The sequence below is a fragment of the Oncorhynchus keta genome, chromosome 10 (assembly GCF_023373465.1).
Source record: "Oncorhynchus keta strain PuntledgeMale-10-30-2019 chromosome 10, Oket_V2, whole genome shotgun sequence".
NCBI lineage: Eukaryota > Metazoa > Chordata > Actinopteri > Salmoniformes > Salmonidae > Oncorhynchus > Oncorhynchus keta.
The window spans coordinates 61,648,581-61,671,817 of NC_068430.1; the positions used below are offsets into that span (position 1 = coordinate 61,648,581).

The 23,237-nt window shown below is 45.8% G+C and overlaps 1 protein-coding gene and 1 long non-coding RNA gene across 4 annotated transcripts in view; one reads left to right on the forward strand and one right to left on the reverse strand.

Annotated features, from left to right (window-relative positions):
* The first annotated feature begins 6,379 nt into the window (after positions 1-6,379).
* The window catches only part of LOC118389130 (protein jagged-1b-like), a 31,089-nt gene continuing 14,231 nt past the window's right edge, over positions 6,380-23,237 (forward strand). For 2 of the 3 annotated variants that reach the window (XM_035778915.2, XM_052527436.1), the window contains exons 1-9: positions 6,380-6,740; positions 7,199-7,501; positions 13,233-13,290; positions 15,462-15,719; positions 16,521-16,581; positions 18,556-18,686; positions 19,016-19,135; positions 21,104-21,217; positions 22,927-23,040. In XM_035778915.2, the coding sequence (XP_035634808.2) occupies positions 6,669-6,740; positions 7,199-7,501; positions 13,233-13,290; positions 15,462-15,719; positions 16,521-16,581; positions 18,556-18,686; positions 19,016-19,135; positions 21,104-21,217; positions 22,927-23,040 (1,231 nt within the window). In that variant the 5' untranslated portion in view covers positions 6,380-6,668. The remainder of the gene's footprint in view (positions 6,741-7,198; positions 7,502-13,232; positions 13,291-15,461; positions 15,720-16,520; positions 16,582-18,555; positions 18,687-19,015; positions 19,136-21,103; positions 21,218-22,926; positions 23,041-23,237) is intronic. The other variant, XM_052527437.1, reaches the window with a different exon arrangement.
* LOC127932275 (uncharacterized) lies at positions 17,332-17,701 on the reverse strand. Its single transcript, XR_008144687.1, has 3 exons — positions 17,660-17,701; positions 17,557-17,610; positions 17,332-17,515 (listed from the first exon to the last, which is right to left on the reverse strand). It is a non-coding gene; the product is annotated as an uncharacterized LOC127932275 (long non-coding RNA).

The following is a 23,237-nucleotide window of genomic DNA, read 5'->3' on the forward strand; positions in this document are numbered from 1 at the left end:
AGATCTTATACATTTTGTTCTATGAGATAATCTTCATCCGCTAACTTCACTTTTTGTGAATTTTGAAGCATTTAAAGCACATAAAGGCTTCATAATTCATAAAGGTCATGTTAACTGACTGATGTTATCTAGGGGTGGCAGGTAGCCTAGTGGTTAGAGTGTTGGGCCAGTAACTGAAAGTTTGCTGGATCAATTCCCCAAGCTGGCATTTATACCAAAACCTTATGCTTCCCCATTAATTTCCCCCATAGAAATGGCTGAACGAACCAGAGGTAAGTCATTTACGTTTTTTACGACTACAAACTGGCGTGCTCTATACTGGACAACCAGCACATGAAATTAGAACACCGATACCCAAACATTTCCTGGGTCTGGGATTATCAGTGTGCTGATGTGGGCCTAGCAGTTAAGTAGCCTAGCAGTTAAGAGTGTTGGGCCAGTAACCAAAAGGTCTGGTTAGAATCCCTGAGCCGACTCGGTGTAAAATCTATCTATGTACCCTTGAGCAAGTCACTTAACCCCAATTGCTCTGGATTAGAGTTTCAGCAAAATAACATACATGCAATGTGGGAAGTAGGCCAAACCATTTCTGAAGCTTATTGGTTGATATATTTTGAACTGGCAAACCTTTTTGCACAATCCTGTACAATGTAATGATGAGAAACCTTGACTTGGGAAGCATAAATAAGGTAACAAAGGGTTACACAATTTGTTACAAATGCTCAGAAAAAAGAAAATTGCTCCTACACCATCCTGCTTCAGTTTCTCTCTCAGCTCATAAAGCCACACACACTTGATGGAGCCATCTGAAAGCAACCACAACTACCTTCTGCTCCCCCCTGTGCTACACACTGGCTGCATGCAACTCAATAGTCTGAAGTGGCTTCCTTTCCTCGTCTCCTTTCTTTCATCAGCACTAAGGGGAAATAACTTGAGGGACGGTGAATGAAAGGAGCTACGTGATAGTCACCCTCCATATTGTGGATGAAGTGCAGATGAAGGAGAAGAGATGATGAGAGCAAGCAACTTTACACTATTGAGATGCATCCATTGTTTTATGTGTGCTGATGAAACAGGCTTTTCCATTTTTCAGTAGGGACCTCCAGAGGCATCAGGCCCATCAGATTTGTCACATTTAAATACAATATACACTGCTCAAAAAAATAAAGGGAACACTTAAACAACACAATGTAACTCCAAGTCAATCACACTTCTGTGAAATCAAACTGGAAGCAACACTGATTGATAATACATTTCACATGCTGTTGTGCAAATGGAATAGACAACAGGTAGAAATTATAGGCAATTAGCAAGACACCCCCAATAAAGGAGTGGTTCTACAGGTGGGGACCACAGACCACTTCTCAGTTCCTATGCTTCCTGGCTGATGTTTTGGTCACTTTGAATGCTGGTGGTGCTTTCACTCTAGTGGTAGCATGAGACGGAGTCTACAACCCACACAAGTTGCTCAGGTAGTGCAGCTCATCCAGGATGGCACATCAATGCGAGCTGTAGCAAGAAGGTTTGCTGTGTCTGTCAGCGTAGTGTCCAGAGCATGGAGGTGCTACCAGGAGACAGGCCAGTACATCAAGAAACGTGGATGAGGCCGTAGGAAGGCAACAACCCAGCAGCCGGACCGCTACCTCTGCCTTTGTGCAAGGAGGAGCAGGAGGAGCACTGCCAGAGCCCTGCAAAATGACCTCCAGCAGGCCACAAATGTGCATGTGTCTGCTCAAACGGTCAGAAACAGACTCCATGAGGGTGGTATGAGGGCCCGACGTCCACAGGTGGGGGTTGTGCTTACAGCCCAACACCGTGCAGGACGTTTGGCATTTGCCAGAGAACACCAAGATTGGCAAATTCGCCACTGGCGCCCTGTGCTCTTCACAGATGAAAGCAGGTTCACACTGAGCACATGTGACAGACGTGACAGAGTCTGGAGACGCCGTGGAGAACGTTCTGCTGCCTGCAACATCCTCCAGCATGACCGGTTTGGCGGTGGGTCAGTGTGGGGTGGCATTTCTTTGGGGGGCCGCACAGCCCTCCATGTGCTCGCCAGAGGTAGCCTGACTACCATTAGGTACCGAGATGAGATCCTCAGACCCCTTGTGAAGTCATATGCTGGTGCGGTTGGCCCTGGGTTCCTCCTAATGCAAGACAATGCTAGACCTCATGTGGCTGGAGTGCGTCAGCAGTTCCTGCAAGAGGCAGGCATTGATGCTATGGACTGGTCCGCCAGTTCCCCAGACCTGAATCCAATTGAGCACATCTGGGACATCATGTTTCGCTCCATCCACCAAAGCCACGTTGCACCACAGACTGTCCAGGAGTTGGCGGATGCTTTAGTCCTGGTCTGGGAGGAGATCCCTCAGGATACCATCCGCCACCTCATCAGGAGCATGCCCAGGTGTTGTAGGGAGGTCATACAGGCACGTGGAAGCCACACACTACTGAGCCTCATTTGGACTTGTTTTCAGGACATTACATCAAAGTTGGATCAGCCTGTAGTGTGGTTTTCCACTTTAATTTTGAGTGTGACTCCAAATCCAGACCTTGATAAATTTGATATCCATTGATAATTTTTGTGTGATTCTGTTGTCAGCACATTCAAATATGTAAAGAAAAAAGTATTTAATAAAAATATTTCATTCATTTAGATCTAGGATGTGTTATTTTAGTGTTCCCTTTATTTTTTTGAGCAGTGTATATACAAAAGTATGTGGACACCTCTTCAAATTAGTGGATTTGGCTATTTCAGCTTACAGGTGTATAAAATTGAGCACACAGTCATGCAATCTCTATGGATAAACATTTACAGTAGAATGGCTTTCAAGAGCTCAGTGACTTTCAACGGGACATAGGATGACACCATTCCTAAAAAGTCAGTTCATCAACTTTCTACCCTGCTAGAACTGCCCCGGTCAACTGTAAGTGCTGTTATTTTGAAGTGGAAACGTCTTGGTGCAACAAGGGCTCAGCCACAAAGTGTTAGGCCACACAAGCTCAGAGAATGGGATTGCAGAGTGCTGAAGCGTGTAGCAGGTAAAAATCGTCTGTCCTCGGATGCAACACTCACTACCAAGTTCCAAACTGTCTCTGGAAGCAATGTCAAGGAGCTTTATGAAATGGGTTTCCATGGCTGAGCAGCCGCACACAAGCCTATGAACACCATGAGCAATGCCAAGCGTTGGCTGGAGTGATGTAAAGCTCGACGCCTATTTGGTAAAAGACTATGTCCATATTATGGCAAGAACAGCTCAAATAAGCAAAGAGAAACAACAGTCCATTGTTACTTTAAGACATGAAGATCAGTCAATGCGTAATTTTTCAAGAACTTTTAAAGTTTCTTCAAGTGTGGTCGCAAAAATCATCAAGCGCTATGATGAAACTGGCTCTCATGAGGACTGCCAAAGGAAAGGAAGACCCAGAGTTACCTCTGCTGCAGAGGATAAGTTAATTAGAGTTACCAGCCTCAGAAATGGTATCCCAGATACATGCTTCATGGAGTTTGAGTAACAGACACATCTCAACATCAACTGTTCAGAGGAGACTGCGTGAATCAAGCCATGGTCGAATTGCTGCAAAGAAACCACTACTAAAGGACACCAATAATAAGAAAAGACCTGTTTGGGCCAAGAAACACAAGCAATGGACATTAGACCGGTGGAAATCTGTCCTGTGGTCTGATGAATCCAAATTTAAATGTTTTGGTTCCAACCGCCGCATCTTTGTGAGACGCAGAGTAGATGAACGGGTGTGTAGTTCGAACCGTGAAGCGTGGAGTAGAAGGTGTGATGGTGATGTATTTAGAATTCAATGCACACTTAACCAGCATGGCTACCACAGAATTCTGCAGAGATCTGCCATTCCATCTGGTTTGTGCTTAGTGAGACTATAAATTGTTTTTCAACAGGACAATGACCCAACACACCTCCAGGCTGTGTAAGAGCTATTTGACCAAGAAGGAGAGTGTTGAAGTGCTGCATCAGATGACCTGGCCTCCACAATCACCCGACTTCAACCCAATTGAGATGGTTTGGGATGAGTTGGACCCACAAAGTGAAGGAAAAGCAGCCAACAAGTGCTGCTTGATGGGTACACCATCAAGACTGTTGGAAAAGCATTCCAGCTGAAGCTGGTTGAAAGAGTGCCAGGTGTGTCAAGCTGTCATCAAGGCAAAGGGTGGCTACTTTGAAGAATCTCAAATATTTATTCCTCTGGAATACTACTAGCCACCTTCCATTATTATGAAGTTGGCTTTAGACAGCCCAGATAGGTTCCCATTCTCACAACTAGCTACCAATGAAGTTAGAGTAGCTAACTTGTCAAACAATCTTAGCTGGCATGCCTGCTGGCAATGTTGGTAGACTTTAGAAAAGCAAGCAATTACTAAATGTATAAGACTCACAGTCCTTTCAATCTTTTACCTAGATTTTAGCAGAGATGCGGAGAAGCATATTTAGGTTCTAGTCAGGAGGATACAGACAGCTCATGAGTTATGCTGAGATATATATTCAGAAAAATAAACATTTTTTTTTTTTTACATAGAATTAAGCATAAGCTCTAGACGGCAGGAAAAAGGTGTTATAGGTGTTTGAAAAATGCTAACCCATTTTTGGGAGAATTTGAGGTCCCTGTGCATCATGCACTCCAAAAATCTGAGGGAGTCTACATCAATATGAGACATTGGGTCAAAAATCTCTGGTTTGTAAAAGAAGCTTGGGGACAAAATATATCTATGGACATGTCATACAGTATATTCAGACTTCTGGTTGTTGTCTGCTTGCGTTGGATACAATTTTGTCATCATGCTTTTGTTCACACATTGATGAGTCTGAAGGGGCACTGGAAGGCCAAAAACACCAGATGCAAGTGGGCACCATATCAGCTTAACTCCTTAACCACTGGCTTCTGCTCCAATTACTTCTCTTTCTTCTTTGCCAGGAGCAAAGCAAAGCTTTCATCAGGATCATAGAGCGCATGCTGTCTCCTTTCCCTAAGTAGATTGAGAACAGAGTGAATGGACAAACGAAAACCGTCGCAGAGATTTGATCCCTGCGGGCAGCAGGTAGGCAGCAGCAGCCCACTTGCCTTTTCAGATTTAGCCGAATCACAGAGGCATTTCAGATTTAGCCGAATCACCGAGGCATTTCAGATTTAGCCGAATCACAGAGGCATTTCAGATTTAGCCGAATCACCGAGGCACGAGCAGAGAGGTTCGTCGTTTGGCCACAACCGTCGACTTAATCCATTGAAAACCTTTTGGGGCCTATCTTTGCCTCATTAAACCATCCTTCTCTGTTGTTCTCGACGGGTGAATGTCACGCAGTTATCCAGGCGACACTTACCCCAATGCAAAAAGGGGGGGTATCTCTATTGAAAAAAGGGGGTTGTCTCTATTGAGTAAAGGGGCCATAATCTATTCATGGGGGCTCTTTAAGGGGGAAGAGCCCAGCTGCTCTAATTTGAGAATAAAGACTGTCCCATCTTTGTCTCTATTTCATACGAGAATCAATGACCCCCCTACTACACCCATCCACCCTCGCATCGCTCTCCAGTGCACTCCCCATTATGTGATCATTTTCATGCTCAAATTTTGAACATTGGAAAAAGGGCTCTCACAGTCACCGCAATAGGTGGACCCATAAGTCTCCCCTTACCATCACGGGTGCCCTCCTGGTTTTTCAATCATAATTTGTGGCACCACCACGGAAAAACAGCAAATCTCCTTATAGCACACAGCTGTCAGTTCGGGATTTGGCGATATAGCTTGGCTTTCTTTGTTGATGGGGCTCCACAATGGCCGTGTCAGTGGGGTCAACTATAGGGGTATCAGCGACATAATACGATATTGATGTGGATCATATGGATCCCAGCTCACTGAAAATAGGCATGCAGGATGCAGGAATGTTACTTGTCAAACAACACAATTTTGTTGGACATATCCCATGTACTTGTCAACAAGGGGTTTTCACATCACTGCATCATCTTGGTCAGATTTAGTAGACCTATTAGAATATATAAATCTGGACCAATATAATCAGAATAATTAACTGTTGACCAATAAAATCAGAATAATTAACTATATTGCTCATTACTACCAGATTGGTTTACACTACACAAGATCAATAGGCCCACTGCACGAGGGTTAATCTCAATGTATAACTATGAACCAAATGCTACATAATTTTCTGTGTGCTCTATGGATTTATTTGAAAGTAGCATCCTTGTTTGATGGCACTTGCGCAGTTGATTGTGGAGTAAATACACGACGCACGATAGACGTGCATATTAAACATTGGGTGTGGCTTCGATCTCAGGGCCTCTCCCATTTAGGAATATTAAACAGCGACTCATGTATTGCACCCGCCCCCTCTTCCCCTGAACTTGCTGTAAAGTCTGGGACAGTCATTCGGACACAGACGTCGCTTTCTTAGCTCGTGGGTATTGTTGTATCAGAGGCGATCAGAAACATATAAAGAAAAAGAACAATAGTCGAAAGGACAAAAGAGTGAGACAAGGGGGCAGGCCATTTTGCAGTGGAAATCTATGCTCTTTTGAAACGGTGTTGTTCTCCACTCGTGCATGTTCAAATCGGAGGAGTATATAGAGCCGTAGGTCGGCCGGACGTTTAGTTTCGCAGTGAACGGCACTATCAAACAGAAGGCATGATTTTGAGACTGAGTTCAATCTGTGTTGCCTTTTCTATTCATGTCTTCTTGCAATGCATGTGGATTAAGGTACGTGGATATTCAAGCAAACTTCTTACCTTTTGTCCATACAGTAATGCTCTAATTTTACAGTTTTCAACATGCACATTGTCAAGAACTGGTTGTGGCTTTAGGAGGATGCACTGGAAAACTTGAGCATGTTTTCATGTCGCCATCAATTTGATGTTCCAAAATAAAAATAAACAGTAACGCGTGCCTCTGTAAAATAACAGTATGGGAATTTCTTTGCAATAGTTTGTTGCAAGTTAGTGACTACAAATCACACAATTAGCTATTGTCGATATTAGCTTGTTAACTTAAACATTCGCTAACTGCAACACATCTTATCTAGCTTGTGTGTGTGTGTGTGTGTGTTGGAAACGTTCAAGCTTGCATAAATGTTGGTTGACAGTTTGAAATGAAGGTATCAAAAGGCAAGACACATTGAAATAAAAGTCATGTCGCTCTTTTTTTCCCCAAAAAAACAGGTGGCTGTGGCATCTGGACACTTCGAATTGCAAATTGTATCGATGCAGAACGTGAATGGCGAACTGCAGACTGGCGTGTGCTGCGATGGATCTCGGAATGCCGCGGATCGCAGATGCACGAGGGACGAGTGTGATACCTATTTTAAAGTGTGTCTAAAGGAGTACCAGTTGAAGGTCTCTTCGGCGGGACCATGCAGTTTCGGGACGGCTTCTACACCCGTGGTCGGAGGGAATACTTTTTCTTTGCGGAGCATGAGGAGTGACAAGTCGAGGATTGTGTTACCTTTCAGCTTCGCTTGGCCGGTGAGTTCATTGCGTAGTTATGTTTGTGTAACATGTTCTTCCTCTCGGGCGCGCGAGTTTGTTGAGAACTTGAACCACTAACAGTTTGGCTCAGCCAAGCCCGATTTAGATTAATGGACAAGAATACGCAACAAAAACGATGGGCAAATGAGTAACTTTTGGATATGCCAATGCCAGCATGTCATTTGAGGCTAGCAGGCTACAAGTGCATGAGCCTCGACAAGACAGGAACGCTTTTTGGGGGGTTACATTATTCTTACAAATACAGTATATTATAGTTCAATCGGATTGGCAGAGAATATGTCAAGGTGAGGTCGTCCATAAATTTGCGCTGTCTGAATACTCATCACTAGTGTTCATGCGTCAGTTCTTGGGAATAGGCCGAAATTCAAAATGGGCAGATCCAAAGAGGTTTAATCATTTATGAAGAACTGTAGGATCGCATCATTTTACCAATGATGCGCTGCCTAAACGAGATTCATTCCACACTGTCTTTTCCTAAAGAGCGCGGCCAGTCGCCGAGCGTCAAACAATGGCTTCTGCAAGAATAGGCAATAAAACAGCTGGGTTATCTAGCCACGGCGTTTACACACAATGCGCTCTCAGGAAGCAGAGAATTCACTCAATGAACTCTATGCATTCCTCTGGTTGACTGTGTGTGTGTGGGTGTGTGTGTGGTTTTTTTAGCATGCCACATTTTTCATGACTTGAGCCATCCATTTTGATCATGTTTTGAGCAAAAACAATTATGTGGCTGTGTGAGATTATACTTTCGTTTTGAGAATTGAGAGGAAAAAGCTTGAATGAGGTATGCTAGATGTACACAGCAATTGTTTTCAAGGATTAGGCGAGAGTTATCCTAAGAACATGACAATTAAAGTGGACTGGCAATATTTCAATGCAGATAAGTTTCCCTGGCAGCATCAAAATATGTTTTGGACACAATGATGTGGCCCCCAAATGGTTTTCTTGACATGCTCCAATACCACTATGAAAAGACCTAGCTAAGAAGCCATTGTTCTATTGCATACTTCCCTTTCCATCCAATTTCTACCTAGCAATTTGGAAACATGTTTAATTACTCAAAGCTTGTTTGCCCAGAATTACCACAAAGACAAGCTCAGAGGAAACATGTAATGAAAGATTGAATGGGGAATTGGCATTTTTTTCACACTTTAATTTGTTGTCATCCAATAACCCCTGTTTTGTATGAATTGTACACTTTTAACTCATCAGCATTCAATGAAGAGGTGCCAGGTCATCAATGGGATGAAGTGATTGGATGTTTGAGGGAGTTGCTAGGTAACGAGGCCTCCCACTGGGAGAAATGGAACTGGGAGCAAGGGAGAGGGAGGAGAGCACCTGCAAGGGGGGCATAGTTGATGGAGCCAGCTTTTTTTTCCCCTCCAGACCCTTTGCTTACAGTGTTCTCCATGGCTAGACCTAATGGATGAATAATGACGTGTGTTGTAGAAGGGCGTTGTTGGATTCGTATAGATTTTCACAGAATTAGGATCTGTTTTTTAAATTATTTTTTATTATTAAAAAAAAAAAAAATCTAGGTGGATTGCAAAGAGGATATTCCTAGAAATAGGGGGCTTTTGGAACTATGCCAACATCTTGTTCTGTTTAGTTGGTGGCACAGGGCACACGTGTGGACACTTGAGATTCTTGAATATTCCCAAATATTCCATAAACTGGACAGTCAGCCAGCATCTATGCCACTACTGTATAGGGGCAGTCGACATTGCTTAAGTCACAAAGGTCTGGCCGCGTATCCTCGCCCCTGACCTTAACACAGGCAGTATAAAGGCCTCTTGTTCCCCCACCGCCCTTTGTCAACCTGGGTCTGAGCGGTTGCGCTTGACCGGGTCCAAGACATTCCATCTTTTAACCCTGCCACCCTATAGTAACTGGCGTGTTGAATGGAGCAGTCACCGTCCCCTTACTTTGAAGAAGCAGGGGCGTATTTATTAGTGCACACTGTAGCAAAACATTTAACAACGGAAAATGCGTTGCAACAAAAATGTGTTTCTTATTGGATGACTTTTGATAGCTCCCGCCCCAATTTGGCCAGTTTGCTTCTGTTGGTTCCTATTGAAGAATACACCCCAGACTTGGCTAGACGTTTTGGGCTAGGCTAGAGTGGCCCTGGGTCTGTTTTATAGGTCCACAACCCCGACCCCAAATTGGCACGGACGAACCAAAACAACCTCACTATGTGCGTCAGTCTGTTTATTGGGCCCTCGAATGGCAGCCTCTTTCCGTGGCCAAAAGTATCGCCAACAACATCTCACTTGCAGTTGTTGAACTTTCATTCCCCCTATTTTTTGTTTTTTTTACTCTTGCATGTTACACAGGCCACTGTTCTCCTCTCTTTCTTTTTAGTGCTTGGAGAGAGGAGCTCTCTACTCTCTCTCGGCCCCTGGCTCGACGGCCCTAGCCAGACAGAAGCAGTGACAGCTTATGTTAACGGCGGGGGGGCTGAACAATAGCCTCGGCCCGGCCGGGCTGGCAGCGAGGATTATGGGAGATAATGGGAGGCCAGGATGGGAATAATGTGGCTGGGGGGGAAGCAACAGGATGCAGCAGTAGACTCAGCAGTGCCGTGGTTCGTTCGGGGCTCCCAGACTAAACCGTTGTGCTGAAGTTGCCATTATTTAGAAGTTTGGCCCCTATTGCCCATCGGTCACCTTACTCTCGTAATGCCGGTAGGCCTATTATTCCACCAGCCAGCAGCCCCCAGAGCCAACGCCTAGAGAAGGATAGAGGCCAGTGGGGATAGTTGACTCTGACGGGACATAGACATAGGCCCCCCCACCCACTGTCAAACAGGGGGCTTGAGTTCAGAGTGACAACGTTGATGCTTGGATTTTTATTTTTCCTGTTAATTTAGTTTTCACTCTCACTTCTCAGGGAGAGTGAAAGGATTATTCTTAGTCTCACTGCTCTCTCGTTCTGTCTTTTCTCTCTCCAATCCATCGGTCTGCCTCCTGTTTCCCCCATCTCTTTTTCTCTCCATCCCTTTCGATCTCCCTTACTGTCGTAAAAGCCTCATCTGCCGTGGGGGGGTGGATGAACAGAGAGCGGTCCGGCAGTACAGAACTGATAAGCACACAGTGACTTATGAGGTGAGGGTAATCAGAACAGCCTGCTTGTATCTTCTCTTCATTTCATCTGTGCACATTCAGCAAAACACGTTCCGATAGAAGTTTTATTTTGAGTGTTTATGTCAAACTGGACATTGTGAGCCAACATGTATACGGGATATTTTAGGTTTCAGAAGCATTGAAAGCTAGTAAATGTCACAACACCATGGGCCGGTTTCCTGAACACCGATTTTAAGACTAGTCCTGGACCAAAAAAAAACTATTTCAATGGAGAATTTCTGTTGAATGCTTTTTAGTCTAAGACTAGTCTTAACCTGTGTGTGTGAAACTGGCCCCATATCAGTTGACCTTTGATAAAGGGCGTCTGATGGTGAATAAAGCATGACTTTTTAAAATATTTTTTTTTATCCACCAATGTGGTTTCATTCAATGTGGGCAACTATGATTTGATCTTTTCTTCCCCCAAAAAGAATAGCCTTATATCAGTATCCCTTCATAGGTAGACCAATCAGGCCACCATAGCGTGAGCCCTACTCCTACTGCTCTGCAAACACAGGCACTTACTCAACCTGCCGACTCCCTTCCTGGACGTGCCCAGGCTTGTCTGCTTATTTCACTTGCTTTTGAACTATTTTCCCACACTTATCTCCGCCTCGTGAAAGCGCTGGGCCGTGCCTCTTGTCCTAAACCAAAACTGGGTACAGAACATCTAGTTAGGCACCGTTCCAAAAATACTCAATCAAATTGCAGCAAGAATGGAGTGACGTAGGGGAGGAAGTGGGACAATGTTTGGAGAGGCACCACTAGTCTGGGGACAGAAGGGATGGTGTGCTTTGGTTTCTTACCTGGCTGCCAAAGTAACATTTACCAAAACGGTAAATAGCACTGTCGAAAGGTGGCCTGTACTAACCGAATGGGTTTGGGAGGTTTGAAATTCTTTTTCTTTGATATTTGTGAGGAAAGGACCGTTTTGAGGGGAGCTGTTTTTTATTTATTTAAGGACTGTGCTTTTAAAATGTGAAGTTAGCCAAGTGAAATTCCTCAAGCTTTGGATGGTAAAAGAAACTTGAGTTGACTTGGCTACCGCTGTTTTAGCTCGTCTCCATTTCAATGGTTATGATCATGAATCATGATATGCATAATGGCTGCACACACAGTTGGAGCTGCTGTGTGGTTTTCCCCAAATCTTGACATCATCTGGATTTCCTGTGAGTAATAACCAGTGATTAGACTGACATCCATATAAGATAGCGATCAGTGATTCAATGGAACAATGTAGCTAGCTGCTGCCGCTGCTAGGCTGTGCAGTGCTATGTGTGCCAGCGAACCAGTATCGTGTTTGTTTAAATGGGACAAAGTGGCAAGGCCATAAGCCCCAGACAAGAGGCCGGGCATGCCTCCAAGGGAGAGGGAGGCGAAAGAATGAGCGAGCGAGTGCTGTCTACCCCGAACGCCCCAACCCCCTCCCATCACCCTGTTTCCACCACCATACACTTTCCTCCCCCCTCTCATATTTTTGGAGCTTCATTGACAAGTGCTACAAGGAGTGCTCGTGTGAATGTTGGCAAGTGAGTGTCGCGAGTGGAGAGAGGCCCTCTGACTGGAGCCAAGTATGGACACACACACACTTGCATTCAGGCACGCACACACACTTATTTGCGCACACACAAATCAATATATTTTGCACCCAGATGAAAACTCATGATACTGTACACAACAGTCTCAAATGAATGAAGGCCCGCATACACACTCTGGCACACACACTCCTTCCCTCAGCCCAGCCCTCCACGGCTCTCCGCTGTCCGTTATCCGATACCGGTGAGAGCGATGGGGGCCTTAAGAGAGACAAAGAGTTTCAAAGAGGTGCCGAAATAATGGACCCCCCGTTTCCATGGCGTGCATAACACACACTGAAATGGCCTTTTTACACACACACACACAGCAGAGATCTCTATTCTAACTATTACAGCGCCCTCAAGTCACTCCACACAACTACTGACGGTGCACTGGAAGGGAAAAATAAAGGAAAGGAACCCAGGATGTTTTTAAACAATGCCAGCGGTTTGCTCTCTTTATCGCCACCCCTTGAATTCTCTATCCGAGGAGGGGGTAGGAAAGCGGTGGGTTAGTTTTGGGGTGGGTTGCTGTAAGGGAGAGTGGCTTAGCCCAACCGGATCAGAGGGCTGCTGGTGCCTCGGGGGGGGGCGTGCTCTCTCTAATCTACAACATATGGAAAACGGCCAATGGACAGACTGAGTTAAACACCACCATACCCACTCACTTGCGGCTTGTGTGTGCGCTCACGAATGGGAAGGAGTTTGGCTGTATTTACACTATTCCCTGTGACATTTACATACTCCGTTTTTATACCAGATCTAAGAACAGTTATTACCTCAAATGGACTTTCTCTCCCCCAATTCTTTATATTTCTGCTAATATGGTCTGTGCATTCAAACAGTAGGTTAAATAAGAAGTAGCCTACAGCCAACACTGTTAGCAGGAACTATGCAGAAAGGAATCTAAAAGTAAACGTGTATCAGCCAGTGGTGAAGGAGTTAACACAGCTGTGACTTGTTTTACCTGACACCTCTCTCTATCTTATCAATCTTATCTCTCTCCAGAGGTCCTATACATTGATCGTGGAGGCCTTGGACTTCAACAATGACTCTTCTACGGGCAGTGAGTATTATCCCCCACCATTATGTTACATCTCTCACTCTCTCTGCTCCATTTGGTTTCACATTACAAAAGCAACATGACCCCGTGACCTGGAAGTGGTGGTCCCAGGACAAAAATAAGGAATCTGTAATGCTGTTAGTTGCGTGTGTGTGTAAAGGGGCAGAGATGCGCGTGTTGGGTGGGGGGGGATTCATATATTGGTAAGGGACATTTAGGGGTCAGGGAAATTATACTTGTGCTTATAAAAATGTTTTTAAAGGCTTTATGCCTGATGGCAGCTGCATCCCCCCTGCATTTGAAAGGCCATTGGTTGGCATTACTGACCAACAATGGGCAGAACTATCAGGCATAACTATCAAGCATGAGTCATTCCCTCTGTCTCTTGAACTCCCCTACTATCGATATGGCTCTCTATTGCGTAACATTACAATTGTCTCATTCAGAAAACAGTGACGGTAGTATAGACTGGTAAGGGAGTGAGTGAGGAGGAGATGGAGAGAGATCACACTACAGATTGTTTGTTTTCAGCCCGACCGTTAGGCACTCAGTGGGAGTTATGGCTGTGTGTTGCATTTGGCATCCCTCAGGGAACCATTATAGTTCCAGTGTTAATTCGGCCCCAGGGTACGCTGACCCCTGTCCAGGTGTGCTTTGGCCCAGAAGGAGGGGGGGGCAGTTGTTCCACCACAGCCAAGTCTACATCGAGCATAAAACTAAGCTTTGCATTCGGGCCAATAAAGGCCAAATGCGAAGAGGTTAGTGGGAGGTTGAAGACTTTATTTTTCGAAAGCCCTCCCACCGACAAGCACACACAACAAGACAGCTAGATCAATGAAAACGTCTGCCAAGGAAGAGGGCCAAATGAGGATAGGCCAAATATTGACCGTCTCACTCAGCGTCGACAAGCAAAGTGACCTGGGTACGTGGCCAGTTAGCCTCCAATAAGCAGACTCATTAAAAGCCTATCACAGTTGTGATGTTAATGCTAGCCAAATACACTGCTATGGCTAACCTTAGTCTAGAGTTGGCGTCTCTAAATTGTGCTTGCGTAAGCTTAAATTACAAGTTACCGAGGTAACTATCATGTCGGTGCCGACTTGACTCATTGCCCCGAGCAGTATTCATCACGAAACTGAGAGGTTTAAATGTTTGGTCAAATCTCCAGGATGGTCCAGTATGGTTTTCTTGAGGTTGGCTGTATTTAAAAAATTTGCTACGTTAGCTCTATTTCTCACACCGTCAACCGTCTAGGAATTTCCTGTTTGATATGGTGGGTCACAGTTTGCTTCCAGGTCGTTTATTACATTTTTATATATATATGTATATTTATTTCGCCTAACCACAACCCCCTCGCCGTCAAACTATTCCGGGCCTCAGGTAGTGAGAGGGTGTCACCTCACCCCGACCACACTTTGCACTCCACCGGCGAAATACCACATTGTAGCTCAGGATTCTAGAACGGCCTGGAATATTACTACTATGGCCCGCAACTACAACTAACACTGCCGTAACAAAGCAGCTTTCCCTCCAAGAAAAGAGGAGTAAACAAACTCGAAGCTTACGTCTTTGTTCGTTTTCGCGCCCCCTTGTCAAAGCTCGCAGAGGCTGAATGGAATTTAAGTGGGCAGACTATTTAAAAAAAATAATAATAATTCTATAAACAAAAATTACGTTGGGGTTTGCATTCCTGCCTTTCTATATTTCTAGAACGCCAGAGGGTTTCTTCATGGAAAATGGGATTAGGAGGCAGTGCCCTAACACCGCGTGACATAGCTGCGCTGGTATGGTAGGGATGGCGTCCTCTCTCCCTCGAGCGCTGACCCCGGTGAGGTCGAGTTTGTTTGGGTGCAAGGGTAGCAGAGGGTGGCGAAGGGGGCATCACTAATGTCTGTTGGCAGCAGTAGATTTGGATGGCAATTCATGTTTGGGCATTTACCCACTGATATTGGGAGACCCTGTACTAGTAAAGACCGAGAAATGTCCCAAAGCAAGACGCTTTGTCTTGTTGAATGGGCATTCTCATCCTCATGTGTTGACATCTGTGTATATATTGTGTCTGTTTGAATGACTGCATTTATGTCTTTGCCTCACCCTTATGCCCATGTGTTTCCTACCAGTCCATCTGACTCCTTTCTCACTCTCTCTCTCTCTAATCCATTTCCCTCCATCAGGTGGAGGAGGCGAGATGATCGAGAAGGCGGTTCAGTCGGGCATGATCAACCCCAGCCGCCAGTGGCAGAGCCTGAAGCACAACGGGCCGGTGGGCCAGTTCGAGTACCAGATCCGGGTCAGCTGTGACGAGCATTACTACGGTTTCGGCTGCAACAAGTTCTGCCGTCCGCGCGACGACTTTTTTGGCCACTACAACTGCGACCACAACGGCAACAAGACCTGCCTCGAAGGGTGGTCTGGACCAGAATGCAGCACTGGTAAGAGTGGGGTTTAACCAAAGTAGTTGTCTGTAATTTTACAGCAACGTGAAGCCAAATGCTAAGGCCATTTTTTTACCACGAGGTTAGACAGTTGAACAAAGCTCAAAAGGCATTGATAAGTGACATTCATCAAAAATCAATTGGAATATATATTTTAAATTATCAAAATGTTCTATAAATAACAGTGGGCCTTTTCAAGGGCAAGTTGTGCTTTAGTGCCTTTCTGTTAGCATGCCATCATTAAGGCAAGGAAGGGAAGTCCAAAACTAGCGAAAGTGACGATGGACTGCAATTGTGTAGAGGTGAATCTGTCCAGCGAGAGAATGAACACTAGACTAAATGATATCATTTAGGGGTGGGGTCAAGCTGGCTTCTTCACCCATTGACACCAGGGCATATTGTCTTAACACAGCAGATTTTGGCCACGGCCGGCCTGGCAGGCTTGTACAAATAGTTAGCGTTGCCGTTTGGAATTTGGGCTGTTTGCAACGCACCAGCGCACCCCCTAGGCCTTAGTATCCTAGCGGGGAGCGATGGCAGAGCTCTGGGATAAGTCTTGGATTTTGTAGGATTACTGCCCCGGTTGGAGCTTAGGACATTCCCACGAGTTTGGAGATGAGATAGGGGAGGGGGAACTGTCTGACATCATCATGCTGACTCTTTGTGTTCTCTCTCTCTCTCTCTCTCTCTCGTCACTCTTACTTTTTCTTTTTTCTGTGAATTTCTTGCTGACACTCACTGTCACCCCACTTGGACTTTCTCCTTTATTTCCTCCCTCATTTTCTTTCTCTCTCTCAGCTATTTGCAGGCAAGGCTGCAGCACTGAACATGGTTCCTGTAAATTGCCCGGAGATTGCAAGTAAGCACTTATTTTTTTTTAAACATTTTTTAAAACATTTTTTTTCCGCTAGCCTAAGTTAGTAAAACGCTCACTGGAAAGTGCCAGACTCAGAATCTTGCTGCAACTTGTTGTCACAGCAACATCCTTGTACCACATGGAAATAATGCCATTGGCAGGGGGAATTCCCAACACCATGGGTTCTGCCCACTTTGGATTGGCACCAGACTCAATGGAGACGTAGTCATTTTTGGCAGTGTCTTCGTTAGATAACACTACGTTCTACACAATACTATACATCGCAATCAAAGTCACAACCCTTGATCATGATGTGGTCATTAGGCACCAAACAGAAGAAAACAGACTGAAGCAGGAAGTGACTGTTCAAAAATAAAAAAATAAAAATGTACATTGCGTGTCCTAATAAACACAACCCGATGAATCCCCCCTCCCGTTATCCAGAGCTGTGAAGGGCCCGAACCTTTGCGTGTTTTGGGAAGGGAGTGTATGTGGTGTGGGTTGGAGATTATCGCGACCCCTCTCGACCCCCTTTGCACACGTCTGCCGGGGGCCCCCAGAGTGGTGAGAGCTTAATGGTGGCAGTGGAATCTGGTCTCGAAGACCTGTCAAATTCAAAAAGGATTTCATTTTTCTTTCACCTGTCTGTTTCCCCCACCCTCTTTCACCTGTCTGGTTCCCCCACCCTCTTTCACCTGTCTGTTTCCCCACACCTCTTTCACCTGTCTGGTTCCCCACCCTCTTTCACCTGTCTGGTTCCCCCACCCTCTTTCACCTGTCTGGTTCCCCCACCCTCTTTCACCTGTCTGGTTCCCCCACCCTCTTTCACCTGTCTGGTTCCCCCACCCTCTTTCACCTGTCTGGTTCCCCCACCCTCTTTCACCTGTCTGGTTCCCCCACCCTCTTTCACCTGTCTGGTTCCCCCACCCTCTTTCACCTGTCTGGTTCCCCCACCCCTTTCACCTGTCTGGTTTTCACCTGTCTGGTTCCCCCACCCTCTTTCACCTGTCTGGTTCCCCCACCCTCTTTCACCTGTCTGGTTTCCCCCACCCTCTTTCACCTGTCTGGTTCCCTCTTTCACCTGTCTGGTTCCCCCACCCTCTTTCACCTGTCTGGTTTCCCCACCCTCTTTCACCTGTCTGGTTCCCCCACCCTCTTTCACCTGTCTGGTTCCCCCACCCTCTTTCACCTGTCTGGTTTCCCCCACCCTCTTTCACCTGTCTGGTTTCCCCCACCCTCTTTCACCTGTCTGGTTTCCCCCACCCTCTTTCACCTCCCTTCAGCGCCACGCTTTGATGTCATGTTAGTTAGCCTTTTCACCTGTCTGGTCTTTCACCTGTCAGCCAAGAAACACCTGTCTGGTTTCCCCCACCCTCTTTCACCTGTCTGGTTTGCACCCTCTTTCACCTGTCTGAGACCCTCTTTCATCTGGCATGTTGTGGAGATTCTGGAGAAGCTTCTATGTCTTTTATCTGAACTTGAATACACATCTGATTCTTAAGGAAGGCCGGAGTGGAATGGGTACTTTTGAGGGTTTCACATTTCCTCCATATTTGCTAGATTTTGCAGCTCTTTTGAATTAGGTAGGATATATATATATATATTGGGTAGCTGGGTTAATTATCCATTGCCTCAAGCAAGGGTGGGGTGGGGTGGGCTGGGCATGGATACCAGGGATGAATTATAAGGGATGGGGGTGTGTGTATATTTGATTCGCTCTGTTATGACTCATTTGAGAAGCTTTCCCCTGCTAGTTCACTGCCCAGATCATACTTTTTACTTACTCAAGGAGCAGCCTTAGCCCTGCCGAACCCATTCCTGTGTGTGTTAAAAGATTGTGATACATTGTCTGTGTTTTTAAGCGGGATAGTGTTGAGCACTGAACAAGTTTTTTTTGTTAAGCTCGGTCATCCCGGGCATAGAGTACTTATCGAGTGTGTGTGTGTGTGTGTGTGTGTGTGTGTGTGTGTCCTGCAGGTGTCTGTACGGCTGGCAGGGCGAGTACTGTGATAAGTGCATTCCTCACCCGGGCTGTGTGCACGGAACCTGCGTGGAACCGTGGCAGTGCCTCTGTGACACAAACTTTGGCGGCCAGCTCTGCGACAAAGGTAAGCATACACATGCAAGAATAGCAAATGCACAGAGGTATACTACAAAGAGTGATCATTGAGTTGGCCGGCTAACTTTGTAAACGACCAGAAATAGGCCTACTGATTTTCTGGTTCATTAAGAAAGCTAAACTTTTACGGTTTTGGTTGTTTCAATCACAACATGTCAATTTCAAGCTTATCTTAAAGAAATGTATTTATTTGGGCAAGTTAGAAGGCTAACTCATTGATCCTGCTTTGTAGTATACCCCCCCTGGTCTGTAGATATACAGCTGATAACTGGTGCCCTCACCAACGCACACTCACACTTTTCCCTCCCTGTCTTCCAGACCTGAACACATGTGGTACGTTCCAGCCCTGTTTGAACATGGGGACCTGCAGCAACACTGGACCTGACAAGTACCACTGTGCCTGTCCTGACGGCTACTCTGGTGTCAACTGCGAAAAAGGTGAGTCGCCTGACACGCACACATACGTGTACTTGCGTGTGTGTAAGTCTCTTGTAGTGTCTAGGGTCTGGTTCCACTCAATGTTTCGTCCTTATGAGAGTGAAATTGGAGTAGATAAGAATAACTTTATTGTTCCCAGAGGGAAGTTGGTCTCGGGCACTCATAGCGCAGCTGATCTACTATGCTGGAGATTTTATTTTATTCTGTCTCTCTGCTGTCTCCCACTCAATCTTTTGTATTTTGTGGTGAAGACAGAGAAAAGGGTATTTGTTTTCCCAAGACCAGTCGGTGAGATCCGAGTCATGTGGTGAGACTGGGTTGGAAGTCGAGGGGTCATAGTTCAGGGGTTGGGGGGGGTCAGTCCCGTGCTTAACCCCATCCAGGGAGGTTCCGTTCGTAGGGCGGTCTCCCGCGTCACTCCGGCCAGGAGGTGACGACCTCATTAAGGCGTCGTCAAGGGAAAAGGGAACTGGAGGAGACCCAGTAACAGAGCTAACCTTTCTATGAGGTGGGATTGTATTCTACCTTCAACAAATCTAACAGTTACCTCACATCTTCAAGTTGTTTAAATGTGTCAGTTGTTTAAATCAAGGTTGGTTTATATAAAGTTTGAGTTTTGATCATAGGAATGAGTTGTATATGTATTTTTGAGTTGAGGACGTTTCAATGAAGTTGTGTCGAATTCGCTCATTAGGATACGTAGATGGCCCTTGTTTTGTGTGGGGGTCAATGGAGACATGACTCAGCTAATTGAGGAGGAAGCTCCCTGTAGGCGTTGTCAGTCAAACACGCCCGCTCTGTGTTTGTCTAGGACAGTTGCCACCTCTGTAGCGAGGGTTTGAAAAATATTGCCGGTCATCTTGAGCGCGAGGGAGGGAGTGGAGGAAGGAGGGAGAGAACGAGGGAAAGAAGAGGGGGATTCCAGCTTCCAACCAAGCCTGAATTCTCCTTTTTTTTTTCTCTCCCAGCCAGACCCAACAACATTAAACCCCCCTCCTTTGCTCCTCTCCCCCCCTCTCTTCCTCCCCCTGCCCCTAGCCTGCTGACACCAATCAACAGTCTTCTCCCTCTCGCCTCCCCCCTCGGGGGTAGTCTCAAATGGCACCCTATTCAGTGCACTGCTTTTGACCAGGGCTAATAGGGCTCTGGTCAAACGTAGTGCATTATATAGTGAATAGGGTGCCATTTGTGATGCGGGTCAGTCTGCCTGCCAAGGAATGCAGAGCACTAATTGATTTGAGCGGAGGAATCCGTCGTGACTTGTGAGTTTGCTATTCTCTTCCCTCCTGTCTTCTCTCGTCCTCCCGCGGAGGGATGGACAATGATTTGCGTTCGGGTGGAAGTCATGGCGCGAACACTCTGCGGGTCAGTGTGCCATAACAGACGTTTTCCTGCTCGCTGGCTAGAGTTAATGCTAAGACTATAGGGCTAGGGCCCTGGGGGGCTAGTGACATGGGAGAGGGGATGTTTTTTTTAACAACGTAGACCTATTGGGGGAATGGACCCTGTCTTTCTCTCGCTTTCTCTCTGTGTATTTTATTCTTTGTCTGGCTGTCTTTTTCCTCTGAGGAAATTTCTCTTCTGTTTATTTCTCTTGCACTCAGCACTCTCCTTTATCCTTCCCTATCTCTCCCTCCCTTGTCTGTCTCACTCTCTCGCTCCTCGTCTTGCGGTGTGGTCCAGAGCTGGTTAGTGAGAGGTCAAAGGGGCTTTCCACTCCACTGGCTGTAGCCTAGCTGGGCCAGAGAGAGCCGCTGGGAACCGACAGCAGCGAGGGGGAAAACCCACCCTCCTGCAGTGTGAGAACTGAGTTTAGGAGTTTAACTCTCTCTCTCTCTCCTCTCTCTCTCTCCTCTCCCTCTCTCTCCTCTACCTGCTCCATCTACCTTTCTCTGTTCTTTGCCTTTCCCCTCTCCCTTTTACCCACTCAATCTATCTCTCTGTTTCGCTCTGTCTCTCGTTCCATAGCAGAGCATGCTTGTCTGTCGGAGCCCTGTTTTAACGGAGGGAGATGTGTGGAGACCAGTCAGGGCTTCGAGTGCCAGTGTGCCCCCGGCTGGAGTGGCCCTTCCTGCAGCATCAGTAAGTAATACATTATAGTGTGTAAATTCAATATTATACTCAGTGGGTTGACCCTTGCACATTCACCGGGCCTCTAGCACTAGAGAAGCCTGTCCTCGTTGGATTCCCCCTTCATACCAATGACATCTATTGGACGTCAGCACAAAAGCAATAATGGCATTATAATGAATCTGTTGGTTTTATGACGGCAGTCAAAAATGGTCCATTGTCAGTTATTGAACACATTATTTGTGGCCTCGCTCGTGCTTACAGCATGGTGCTCATCTTCACGCCAGTTGGACCTTATTTAGTTGTTATCCCTCGTTCTAACAGTCATCACACATCCCCCCGCTTGCTTGCAACACTTCGCACAAGTGAGTCGCTTGCAGCTGAAACAGGTTTCGTGGGTTTTATTGCGAGCTCATCTGCCCACCTGGCAGTTTCTCATTGGCTTTGCGCAATTCCTCTCGTGGAATCTTCGCTGCTGCCTCGACCCCCCCCACGTCTCTCACGTAGCCCGTGTGCTCGACTCACGATGAAGTCTCTCCTGCTCATGGGGTTCATGCACTGCTTAAACAGCACGTGTGTGTTGATGGCAGCCAAGACAAGCATGTTGTAGAACACCGTGAAAGGCCAGCGGCAAGTTCCTCCTTTCACTGTGTACAGCTGTGCCATTTTGATCCCAAAAATCCACAACCTATGGAATAGAATAAAGTAGAAAGCAGTAGGATCTTTTTCTCATAGGGAAAAACAACACGTGTGATACAGTAGAGCACAATGCGTTGTAAGTTGATTTTATATATGGCGACGCGCACAGTGGTAGAAAAAATACCCAATTCTTATACTTAAAGTCACCCAGTAAAATACTACTAGAGTAAAAGTATCAAAGTATATTTAAATATACTTAAGTATCAAAAGTACATGTTGATGCTATACATTTTTTTAAAAATGTTTATTCCTTATATTAAGCAAACCAGACGGCATGATATTAAGCTCCCGCCTCGCTTTGTTCAGGGTGCCAACCAGGCTTGTTTTCTTTGCGAGCAACTTGTTCGCCAATGACTGTGATGTGAAGAAATTGTCAGTGTTGACATTTCTCTCCTCTACCGTTTTTGAGATTATCATTTGAATAGATGAATAGAAAAGAATGGCCAGCTCTGTTCTTCATTCACAACTGGTGATTGCATAGTTCGCTTCCTCGCTCATCAACCCATTCTCCCCCATCATAATTCACTTAATAAAAAAATAATAATAATTCAGCTCTTATGTGTGAAATGAGTTTCCGTATAGTTTAGGTTCAGTTTCGAGGCAATTATCAGGGGGATTATCAACAAGGCACGGCACCTCCCAACTGTCGAGAGGAGGAGGGGATCAGGCACTACTATCGGGAGAAAGTAGCGCAACCGGGGGGGGGTGCATACAAAACATGACATACCCTCCTAAATCTGCTTATAACTCAAGTTCTTTTTGTGATTATTAATAGGGGTTAAGATTCTAACAACCACATTTTGTTATATAGACTTTATTTTGAAAAAGTCCATGACGGTGGGGACTTAAAACATTTTTTTTTTTTTAAGTTGATTATTTTGGGTCATCAAGACACCATCAGCCTTTCAACAAGCGCTAAAGACCTAATATATATATATAAAATATAAAGACCTAGCCATAGTCATGGACGTCTGATTTGTCATTCCACGTGTAGCCGTAACACACTTGTTTCCTCCCTCCAGATGTGGACGAGTGTTTCCCCAACCCCTGTGGCCACGGGGGCACCTGCCAGGACCAGGTCAACGGCTTCAAGTGCACCTGTCCCTCCCAGTGGAGCGGCAAGACCTGCCTCATTGGTCAGTCAGTCCTCTATCCCGTAACACCCTGCACCACCTCTATCATACAGCCACCTAGTTCGCTGTCATCCTCTATAATAAAAAATAAAAAACATTTACCTCCTATATCCCACAACCGAACTCCTATTGTATCCCTTTTGACACAGACACCACTGAGTACTTTTAAATCCTACAAACCTCTGCCTTCTACCTCACAA